Source organism: Leiobunum rupestre, chromosome 7 (genome assembly GCF_980474605.1).
Source record: "Leiobunum rupestre chromosome 7, qqLeiRupe1.1.hap1, whole genome shotgun sequence".
Lineage (NCBI taxonomy): Eukaryota > Metazoa > Arthropoda > Arachnida > Opiliones > Sclerosomatidae > Leiobunum > Leiobunum rupestre.
In genome coordinates, this window is record NC_143390.1 from 36,141,365 (window position 1) to 36,153,809 (window position 12,445).

Here is a 12,445-nt window from a genome sequence, read left to right on the forward strand (position 1 = left end):
GTGAAATAAGAACGTGATAAATGGAAAAATATATAAGAAAATTGTCTAATTACAGTGGCGTAGACAGGGGGACACACGGGTCCTCCCCGCGAAATGTATGATTGTATGAATAATTATTTCAGTACATTTCGAAAAAGTTATACAGTAGGTGTGGTCAATTTACTTAATTGTTTGGCTTAGTTTATTTCAAACACACGGGGCCATTTGGTGGGTAATGGTTCTTGTATTTGTTTTCTACCCTAACAGTCTAGCACTAACAAAATGTCATGTTGCAAGGTTAATCTAAAGTTAAGCGTGGTCGAAAGCGAGTTCCTATACGAGTTGCGCTTTCTTTTTAAGATTAAGTGTAGCGAAACACGCGAAAGCAACCCTTTATTAAGTATTCTAAGAGGAGAAAAACATTATTTATTCAATAAACAATCTATCCTTCTTTAGGTTTTCTTCGAAGAATTTTTTACGCAAATTAATTAATGGGAAAAAGCTCTATTAACTCGATATCATAAAGTGGTAATGAAGTTTAATTAAAAGACTTGTTATTCTAATCAAGGTGATGTTAATGGAATCTTAGAAAAAAGGTGGAAATTGTTGATCGGTTAATTAGCCGTTTCAGTTGGTACAGAGCCACGTAGCGGCCAACGTGATAAGTTCATGAACTGTTGGATTTCAGGTCTGACGATAAATCCGAAAGCTTACGCTTAGCGGACGAAAATCCAACAATTTAAAAGCTTCTCACGTTGACTGCTACGTGGCTCTAGGTAAAATGTAAAAGGATAATTGGAAATAAATGAGAATTTGTCGTACTTGGCTTGAGCTTCCGCTTGCATGAAAATGAACTCCCACTTTCTGGAGAACATCTTTTGAAGGCGAGCTAGGTTTTCGGCCTCGTAGTCCGCCAGTTCCAAGCGGGTTTTGTTCTGCATCGTCCTCTTGCACAGGTACACAGCTGCCCCGAGATACAAGAGAGCTTAGCGAAAATTTCACGTACAAAGATAATTAAATTTGAGTTTATTTTTACCGTAATCAGTGTTCTCCGGTTCCCAGCTATTGGACGGCCAGAAGTAAGGCGTCTAAATACCAAATACCAAAATTCCAATTACTATTCAGGGGATTTGTTTAGTTTAGTTTATTTTTGTTGTAGCAGATTTCTCGAGCAAATACATAATTAGCATAAGGGCTAAGTCAACAGGCGACTTGTAAACCTTGTTTATTATATTAAAACAGTGATACAAGATAATGAATTAAAAAAATAACAAATAACTTTAGTATAAAACAAAGAAAGTGAACAATGTTAAAAAATTGTCAAGATTAGGCAAACCATTAAAAACAACAATTAAAGAGATTCTAAACTTATTTGGGCTTTGAGAATTTCATTTAAAATGAGCAAGAGTAGTTGCAGATTGAATAGATCAATCCAAGGAGTTGTATTCCTTAACACACGCATAGTATTTTGGAATGGGGGCGAAGTCCAGATAATATTAATTTTAAAAGTTACGTCTTAAAGTAGGTTTTACGTCACTGTCTCTTACATTATAAGTCTACCAGCGCGTGCTACCGCGCGAAGACTACACAAACAAAGCTTTATTTTGTAAGGTAAGAGATAAATTTATTCATTTCATATTTCAGCTTTTTATTCATTTTATATTTCCACTATTTATTCATTTTAAAATAATATTTTTTATTCAATTTGTTCTATACAAACATCTATTAACAAATAAATTTATAAATAAATTATTTTAAATTAAAATTTCAAATTATAAATCATAAATTATAAATTATTTTAAATTAAAATTTCAAATTATAAATCATAAATTATAAATTATTTCAAATTAAAATTTCAAATTATAAATCATAAATTATAAATTATTTCAAATTATAAATCATAAATTATAAATTATTTCAAATTATAAATCATAAATTATAAATTATTTCAAATTAAAATTTCAAATTATAAATTATTTCAAATTAAAATTTCAAATTATAAATCATAAATTATAAATTATTTCAAATTAAAATTTCAAATTATAAATCATAAATTATAAATTATTTTATAAATAATTATAAATTATAAATTAATTTATAAATAAGTAATTATAAATTATAAATTATAAATTAATTTATAAATAAGTAATTATAAATTATAAATTATAAATTAATTTATAAATAAGTAATTATAAATTATAAATTATAAATTAATTTATAAATAAGTAATTATAAATTATAAATTATAAATTAATTTATAAATAAGTAATTATAAATTATAAATTATAAATTAATTTATAAATAAGTAATTATAAATTATAAATTAATTTATAAATAAGTAATTATAAATTATAAATTAATTTATAAATAAGTAATTATAAATTATAAATTAATTTATAAATAAGTAATTATAAATTATAAATTAATTTATAAATAAGTAATTATAAATTATAAATTATAAATTAATTTATAAATAAGTAATTATAAATTAATTTATAAATAAGTAATTATAAATTAATTTATAAATAAGTAATTATAAATTAATTTATAAATAAGTAATTATAAATTAATTTATAAATAAGTAATTATAAATTAATTTATAAATAAGTAATTATAAATTAATTTCTAAATAAGTAATTATAAATTAATTTATAAATAAGTAATTAATTATAAATTAATTTATAAATAAGTAATTATAAATTAATTTATAAATAAGTAATTATAAATTAATTTATAAATAAGTAATTATAAATTAATTTATAAATAAGTAATTATAAATTAATTTATAAATAAGTAATTATAAATTAATTTATAAATAAGTAATTATAAATTAATTTATAATTAATTAAGTCAAATATTTCGTCAATATAATTAGCTAACTTTATTTTAAACATTTTCGAAAAAATAAATTATTTACTTAAGACCCAACAGCTTAAATTTTATATAAGGTCCTACAAAACATAGTGTACTGTGACTAATGAACTAACAGCGACCTTTGTTAGTTCAACTATCGAGCGGAATAAAGTCCCAACGGTGGTACCATAGATGGACGCTAGCTGTTTGATTAGAAAGCGTATTGACTTACCTGAAACCTGTAAAAGGTTCCGTCAGCCTTAACGGTCAGTACGTGATCGTCGATAGGGAAAAAGTAGCCGTGAGCCGACATCAAATGAGCCAGGTGTAACGCTTCTGTAAATTAGTGAAAAAGCGGGAGTTCAAACGATTCGGGTCGGAAAGTAAAATGACTCATCGCTTGTTTCCCGTACCAAGACATAGGGCCCGTAATGGCCGACACTAAATGCATTTCGAATGCCAGACATGCCGCAAAGGAAACATGCTATAGGCATGACGACGAAATCATTAGAGCTTAAGCAAAGTTTAAACGTTCGAAGGTACGGATGACTCATCCTCGCTCGCGTTGTCTACCTTTGGGTTGTGGGGTGGCGGAGTGGTTAGCACTTTCACCTCGCAGCAAGAGGAGCCGGGTTCGATCCCAGCTTGTGGCACTGGGTGAAAAACTCAGAACAACTCCTTCCGCGTAGAGTTTGCGAGTTCTATCCCCACTGGTTTAAGGGGTTTTACACCGAGTTCTTCGGTTTCCCCTTCCATAAAAACTTGTGGAGGTTAACGGTAATAGTTAGTGTAGGGAGCTGTTGGCTCGTGTGGCGTGAAGGGCTTGCCACCACCCTCCTACGCATTGTAACCCGGCCACCGGAATTAATGGCTTTAAAAGTCGCTCGATGACTTAGGCCCAACGTGGCGCCTTGGGTATTAGACTAGCTGATTATTATTATTATTATTAATTCTCCGAAAGTGGCGACCTCTGACACGAAGGGTTAAGTCACCGATGACGCTTACTATTGCACCACAGTGGGTCCGCAAAGATTTCTTGGTGGACTTTCTTCTCCATGCAGTTAATTAGGTCACTCTCTCTCCGGTTCCGGAGTGCAACCTAGCTTGTCGAATCTTTTCAATTATCTCTTCTAGATAAATTAACTTAACTTCCATGCCTTGTAACTTATTATTATTAGTATTATTAATCAAAGGCGTAGTGACGTTCTAGAAGTTGGAGGGGGCAAAGAGAAACGAAAAGGGGTCTGGAGAATGGTTTTGAATTTTTAATGGGGTGTAGCTTCTCCGAATGCACGTGTACTTTTTACTACTATATAAATTGGCGGGAAAAGACTGAAATTTAAAAAAAGTTGAGATTCTAAAAGCTTTATATGCTTTTAATTTTTGAATGAGAATTTGAGCCTTTTGAAGATTTCAATTGATCAAAAAGTTGGAGGGGGCAATAACATTTGTTTCCCCTCCCAGCAAAATTCTAGGGAGGGGCATTGCCCCCCTCCGGTTCCTACGCCCCTGTTATTAATACAATAAAGAGTGTTTTACAGTTTGACTCTCGTACATGGTTTAAACATAAGCCGACAATTTCCAGGCTTCACAACGTCAACTACGGAACGCTAACAAGTTAGCTCGACGAACGCCTAGACGTACACAACGTCGAGTTCTTAATCTCTCTATTATTAATGATGTTCTATCGCCCTAGGCTTATAACTCCTCTGCAAAGTATAAAAAACTAGCGAAAATATCTTAGTTATTTGTCAACAGAGAAGGTAATTTTCAAACACAATACTAGTTTAGTAACCACACCCATTTCGTAGAATCTAAAAATTATAAAAAATAAATAATAATCCTAAATGCATGTACAGCGACTTACTAATAAACAGTGCTTTTAGATTATAGTACCCAAAGCCTTAAAGAGGGGGGTGAAAGCTATTATAGGATTATATATTTGCAATTTTTCCCGGGAATTAAGCTTTGTTCACATTATACAACTTTTGATTAAACATTTTTATTAGCCTAAACAGTGTACTTGGTTAAAACAAAGATAATATAAACCTCGTTCCCTAGATGCGAAATAGCTCTTCACGTCACTTCCTGCCGGAACTCCGAAAGCATTAGCTCTATAGTTACCATGGTAACCAACTATAGCTAGCGCCCACCAGCAACCGATGGACGCCGATTTTTCGGAGGTCACGTGCCGGAGGAAGGTAAACGCTTCGCCACATAACCGTCAATCAGAAAGATGTCAGAATTTTATATTATCTTTGATTAAAAGGTTAATTGATCAACAAAAGTTTAAAAAGTGCGGTCTTGAAAACTAAAAATTACACTATTAGGAGGATTCATTTAGCCAGATCTCGGACTAAAAGTGTACCCTTTTTACTCTATAACGATCTATTCCCCCTTTACAAAGTTAAGAATTACGCTGCACTATAGAATCTTTTAGGCTGTTCCAGGTTGTTACGACTACACGTTTTAAGCCTGTTCAAAATTAGTTCAAATTAGGAATACGAATTGGTAATTTGTCTAGGTAATTTACGCAGTAATTTACCAGGGTAACAGTAAATTACGATTTTTTGTAAAACAATACGAAAATTGTAATTACCAGAGTAAATTGACCCATTTAATATACCGGAGTAATTTAAAAAGATAAAAATAAGAGTATTTTTTGTATTTCTTTTGGTTTCTTAATAAAATTATCAGCTTCGTTATCCTTTTTTTATGTTTTGTGGCAAAACGAAATTATATACATTTAGGAATTAATTTTAAATTACCCTGAAACGGTAAATTACGAGGTCATTTTGAAAAAAATATTTATCCTACTCCTTTTTTACTCCAACTATTTACCAGGGGCGCGGCAAAATTCTAAGAAGGAATTCTTCTCTTGAGAAGAGTTCTTCGTGAGAATTTTTCTCCCCGTGAAAACTCGCTAAAAAGTGTCAAATGTAAAAAGATTCTTCTAAAGATGGCGGTGAACGACAATGCCACGAACGTTGTAAACTAAGCCTTTGACCATAAATATTATTTTACACGATTTCACGACAATATCTGAAGGAAGAAAACATTTTATATATAATTTAAAAGGAAATATTTCATTATAAATTAACTTAACATTCGGTTTTCTCTGAAATTCATTTTCGTCCACAAAAATATTGTTTATTTTCTTCAGCATCAAGTAAACTGACTAGAATATTAGCCGCCATTTTTATTTATAATTTTGACCCGGTAAGAATGCTCGGAGGCATTCTCACTCTTTTCAAGAGAACTCGTGAGAAGAGATGACGTCACCTCCTGTGAGAAGGACCGTAAAAATTTTGAGAAGTGAGAATTCTCACTATCAAGGGAAGAATTCTTAGAGAGACTTAGAGTAAAATGAAGTCATAAGGCTAAACCAGAGGTGGGCGCGCTCTGAGCTCCAAATAGTGCGAGAGCTATTTTAGAGCGCGAGCTCCACTCTCCGGCAAAAAAAAGAGAAGAGCGCTAGCGCGAGTGCCGCTATCTAGCTCAATATTAAAGAGCGCGAGCCGCAGTGAGCTCGGAAAATTCGGTTTTTGCCCATCTCTGGGTTAAACCCGGAATAAAATGTAGCTAATAAGCATTCCCGGATCTAGCTTTGTAACACGACTGATTTAGGTTCCGACCTATTAGATCGGCGGATTCCAATTATTAACAAGAGCGTCCCCTCCCCCCTCCGAGTTGAAGAAGATAAAATGGACCGCGCAGCGAGCAAAGAGGTCCTTATCAACGGCGAACTCTAAAATAGGCCTTTCTCCGTCTCGCGCTGCCATCCACCGAGAGAAAGCGGAACTAGAAGGCGGGTCTGCTCCGAGAAGAAAGAAATGGTTCGGCTTCTGTCGGCGTCGAAACCCGCCCCTTTAACAAGAGACAACATTGCCAGACACCAATTTCCTCCGCAAATGAAAAGAGAAAGTAAAAAAAAACTAACAGGGCGGAAGAACCAGTGAAAGACGCTAGTGCACCTCACTTCTCTAATTCCTTCTCCACTGCAGTTTCCGTTTCGTGCTATACGTTTTAGCAGAAGGGTATAATATATCGCTTAAAGTATCCATCTCCAGGAATCCATACCTCTACTTGGAATGCTTATCCTGCCGTATCGCGTATGGTAAGATCACGCTGACGGCCTTGGCCCCGCCTACGATAGAAAAAATTCCCTTTGCACGCAGTGGCGTAGTGAGGTTATTTGGCGCCCAGGGCCAAACTCCAAAATTGCCCCCCCCCCCCCCGCCTACGCCGGCCCCAATTTCCACCATAAAATTCCTTGTTTTTAAACGAAACTTAATCATTATCAATAACAAAATAAATATTAATATATTACAATTTAATTGATATATTAAAAAAATTTCAAGTTTCCAATATCCGCTTTAATACTTTAGGCGCTTCTTTGGCGCCCCCCTGACCGTAGGCGCCCCGGGCGTATGCCCCCCCTGCCCCCCTCACTACGACTCTGTTTGCACGCGCTCCCCTCTCACGTTGTTGTTTGGTTAATTTAACCTAGGAGCAACAAACACAAGGAGAACGCAGCTAGCCTTTAAACACACTAAGGCAGTGTTGTGTACAAATTTCATTGGACGATACGCTGAACGTTTTACAGGCGGGGGGGGGAGACAATTTCCGAATTTTCCCCTTCCGACGGCAGCAGGCGCTAAAGCGTCTAACCAATGAAAACTGTACGCGAGAAAACCCACGTCTTTTGATGGGTTGCGTTCTCCTTGTGTGGGGTGCTGTGTTTGTTGCTCCTAGATTTTACATAGTTACGTCAAAAAAAGCGTCAGTCACGTCGAGACGAAAATCTGCCAAGTTAAGCATTCTAAGGAGAGGTATGGATTCCTGCCATATCTCGATTATTTAGAGAGCTTTTGGGTTCCGTTTTGGGGGAAACGAGGAACACTAAATTTAAAAAATATTCATACCAATATTCGTTTGGGGAGGCTATGCTATTTATTATTTTAATTGAAATATGTACCAATGATTTTATAAAACAAGTTTCGGAAGAAAAAACCGTGCAACGCTAAATACTTCGTATTACTAACTTTCTAAAACTATTACATGGTTTGTAATTTATTTAAGTAAATATCCCAAAGGAATAGAATTTTTCCATTTTACGTAGTTAGATGGAGTTAATTTTGAGCCGTGACGCTGTGAGAGCGTCAGAAATGAGCTCGCGTTGTAAAATTCCTAGTGCCTACGAAAGTCCAAAATTCATTTTAATGACCTCTCTTAAGAGATACAGTATAACCTTCTGACTTTAGAGCCGTAATAGGCCCTTATAGTTTCTACGCGCGGAATACTTTCGAGATACAAATGACCCTAGAGGGCCTAGAGAGGAAGGCCCAAATGAAATAGGCTACATTATGTTGGTGAGAAGTGAAAAATTTCAATCATTTATTAATTAAGGCGAAATGGCCAAATACCATTCACGTTTCTTAAAATTGTCGCTAGGTGGCGGTTATAGAAGGGTGAAGAAAAGCCCCGGCAACAGAATCTCGAAATAATAGCTATCGGAATAATGAAAAATGGAAACTGAGAAGAAAAGGTTAAATAGAGAGTGGAAAAGCGAAGGCAATTAGGCATAATAGGCCCAGAAACTGGCGGCTCCGAACTGTTGGCCCGATCATCGGCCTATAATGCAGTGTTATACGAGCAGACGCGAAATCGCCCACCCCACGACTTCCTAGCCGCTCCATCACTGGATCAATAAAGAGAGAGGGGGGACAGGGTAATTTAACCGCTAAGGAAACTAGCTTCAATCGAACGAAGATGGGGAAAACTCCCTGGAGCTTAGAGAGCGACTAGGATGAAATGGAAGGAGGCGCGCGCAACGTCGGGTCCGAGGGCCTTCGCTACAATCCGGGTCAATAGGTTTAGAGGTCCTTCTCGAATAAGAGTACGGACGAATGAGTCCCCCATTTCAAGTTTTCAACATCCCACCCTCCTTCCGGCCACGAACTACACGGTTCACCGAAAGTATCAATATGAAAGTTTAAAATCCCTGGAAGGCGACTTCTTTCCGAACAGCAAAGCGACGCGTGCGGAACACTTCTACAGGGGCTCGTAGATCAAAAATAGACCAAAGTTTGTACGGTCGGGAAAATCGAATAAAAAGATTTGGAGCTGATCTCGTACTTAATATACTACAAGTCTGAGGTATACCGCTAAAGTGGTATGCCGCTAATAATAACAAATAACGCTTATCTCCGCAATCATTCCCATCTTCAACGGTACTCAACCATTCGGTACAGCGTCCATTATTAAGCGAGAAGCGAATAATGTACAATTACCCAAGTGCTGGCGGAAAGGCCGCAAAAAATCCGGGGAAAATGCGTGGCTAAAAAGGAAAGTGAAACAAGGTCCACGCGCGCGAACGATCCAAAAGCAAAGCGTGACTTTAAAGACTTCGCGGTTCCGGACGAAGGCGTTACGAGCGGGGAACGGGACTAGGTGGAATGGTGTGGGAGGATAATTAAATACGCTTAGGTCCGCATTCTTACCAAGAACATTCGTTGCCAAATTTGCAGGCCAAGCGAAAAGAGAGAGAGAGAAAGAGTGCCCAAAGGGCCTCGCAGCCTCCGATCGCTTTCGAATCAACTGACACTTCGCTCGAAGCGCGTTTTGGGAGGTAAAGTTCGCTCGGTGGAAGGGTGCGGTCCGGTTTCTTCGGGAGTCTCCGAAGCCAAAAGGAGAATGGTGGCGAAGACAAGACAGCGGCGGCGAGTAGGAAATCCGCCGAGATAAAACGATATAAAAAAGGCCGGTCGCCTTCGGTTCGCGGTGTGAGGATAACTAAGACTAACTAGCTTAAGAAACTTCTAATGGAGCAATTTAATAAGAGGCAGTGAGGAGCGAAGCCGAAGTAAGCGTACGCCGATGGTGCCGAGTTTCTCGGAAACATCTGACCAACATATCTGTCCGCTTCTGAAAGGGCTTACTCCCCCCAAACCCACCCAACAACCCCTTCTTTTAATGGTGGTGGAAAGGTCGCTACAAAAATACGACATTCTCAGTTATCCGACGTTGGTTACGGTATCGACCGTACACACTAGGCTCTAAATAGCATTTTTTAAGGGCTTAGAAGGGTTTACGGTTTCTGGGACAATGAATGCGTAGCCTCTTAGTTAGTTTTTACCGCGTAATTTAGCCAAAACAAAAGATTATTAAATCTCGTACCCTGGATTGGAAATAATTGCCTCGCGTCAATAGCGTTTACCCACTTCTTGCCGGAACTCCGAAAACATTAGCTCCATAGTTACCATGGTAACCCTACATCAACCGATCGCGTTGGAGGCCCATTTTTCGGAGGTCACGTGCCGGAAGTGGGTAATAGCTTCGTTACAAAACCGTCAATCGTAAAGCTATCAGAATTCGAATCTAAGGTACGGGAGGTCTATATTATCTTTGGTAAAAACAATAGCTCACTTTGGTCGTCGATATCCAAATTCTTCATCATCCAAATCACCAAATCTGAACCTGAAAAAAAAAACAAAGAATAAATATTAACCCTTTAGACGCGTATAAGCTTAATAATTTGACTATTCAACCGTAAAAAAAAAACCATACTTATAGACCCCAAATGTTGGCATCTGGATTACCTTAATCTTTATAGGCCTCTATATGGCTTTTAAGAAAAGTAGTTTTAGAAAAACTTGGATAGGCGACAGTCTACTGTAGATGGGAATACAAATTGAAATTTACGATTTCTTCCGAGTGAACTTGATGCGAGAGGCCTTTTTCCAAAAAAAAAATAATAAAAAAGCCGAAAGCACTCTAGCCAATTACGAAATGGACCGGAAAAAATTCGGGATTCCCCGAAAATTCCCCTTTTAAACCAAAAGATATCGTAAAAAAGTAAAGCCGAGAGATTTGGAAACTAAAATAATAAAAGGCTTTACAGCCCGCATACGTGATAACTTTTATTGTAAAAATGAAAACTGTTAAAAAAATTATATAATAAAAAAAGGGGAAGAATTTCGCGAGATATTTCAATTTGAAAAGTTTACTCCTGGAAGGCTTCTTTGGAATTATTAATAAAGAACTGAGGAGCCGAGTCACGTACCCGCGTGTATTTTTCATATAGTTAACTCGAAATATGCTATTGATTTTCATCTAGTGTTGTTAATTTTCCGGAAAAATAATATGCGGAAAATTTTCCGCAAATCGGAAAAATACAAAATTGAAACAAAGGGTTTTTAATGTTTTTAACTTTTTATCGATATGAAATGTCTAATATCAGTAAACATAGTAAAAAACATTACTAATGTAGTAATGTTACACTGTTAATCAGTTTAAACTAGTCTAGATGTTTGGTTTTACTTTCAGATTCGAAAAAATTAGGCGAAAATGCTGCTTTATTTAAATTTGCAAACAATATATTAGACTTATCATGGAATGATAACTTTTTTTTAGTTTTTTTCGGAAAAATACGGAAAATATTCCGGAAAATAGGTCTCGGTCATTTTCCGGAAAATTTCCCTCTCGGAAAATTTTCCGACTTACAACACTATTTTTATCCGAAATTGGAGTATGTAAACCAGAAACTGTAAGCGAAACTAAACAAACGCGTATGAATTACAACGAGGGTAAGAGAATCGGCGCTTTTAGGGTAGTTATCGCTTGATGTAAGTGGATAAGGCGCGAAAGATGTAAAGAAGACAAAAACCCTCCGCGCAACGGGGAGCCGCCATACGGGCGGGTGGCTACCCTCGTCACTAGGACGACCAATAAAAGGGAGACACCTGAGCGCAACAAGGATGGCCTTCACCTTCTGGCGGCTCTTTGAATGAAAGGTCGGCCGGGGTCAGGGCTCCGCTCGGTTGGAAGCGCGCGGTGGCGGAGAGAGGAGGAGATTGAACGAGAGAGCCAAAGCGGAAATGGTCTCGAAACGCTTGTCCGGAAAGAGGCCGCGATTGACCGACACCCGCGCGAGGACAACACCCATCGTTCTCTCCACGAGGGGTTAACGCGCTTTCAGAGAAATTGGGAAATATCCCTTTCGCCTTCCGAAAGTCGCTTTGTCCATTACTCGACAATGAATAGGCATTCACGTTTCGGAGAACCGTTTTCAATCACCACTCGTAAGAGACTCATTTAGGGCTCTGAGGGATGGCTGATTACCGTGAACGGAAAATGAACGAGAACATTTCGAAATATTTCGCCCACATACCCCTCGAGGTTAATGGTACGGTGGTGCTGGGGAGTAGTAAAATTGGTTCCAAACCAAAACCAACACTTCGGATAAACAAAACCATTCGTTTTTGGTGGGTGAATTTACGAAATAAAGAATTGGAAATGGTTTGGAAAGTTCAGTCGCCGAAAACGTCCGTCCATAAGGACGACAACAAGTACAACGCAATTAGCGGAGCAAAGATCCCCGGACGCGAACGTCACCGCGAATCCAAATTAGAAAATTGAGGAGTAGATTAAAAGCCTAACATGGCGTCGAGGCCGCGACTAGTTCGTGGGATCGAATCGCAATCATGGAAATAGGATTCCAGCTCGCGGTCGAAATTCCTTCCTTCGTTCAGAGACCGAAGATACCGAGTTAGTACCCGTTAAACGCGTAATAAAACAAAGGACTTAATCATTATAGATCGATTTACAATTT

The 12,445-nt window shown here is 37.2% G+C and overlaps 1 protein-coding gene across 3 annotated transcripts in view; it reads right to left on the minus strand.

Annotated features, from left to right (window-relative positions):
• Positions 1-12,445, minus strand: part of RSG7 (Regulator of G-protein signaling 7) — a 60,587-nt gene that overhangs the window by 19,222 nt on the left and 28,920 nt on the right. For all 3 annotated transcript variants that reach the window (XR_016482323.1, XM_090181048.1, XM_090181047.1), the window contains exons 3-6: positions 10,261-10,311; positions 3,065-3,168; positions 1,016-1,067; positions 802-943 (exon numbers count right to left, since the gene is read on the minus strand). Coding sequence is in view for 2 of the 3 variants with exons in the window: in XM_090181048.1 (XP_090037174.1) it covers positions 802-943; positions 1,016-1,067; positions 3,065-3,168; positions 10,261-10,311 (349 nt within the window). In the remaining variant the exon portion in view is untranslated. The remainder of the gene's footprint in view (positions 1-801; positions 944-1,015; positions 1,068-3,064; positions 3,169-10,260; positions 10,312-12,445) is intronic.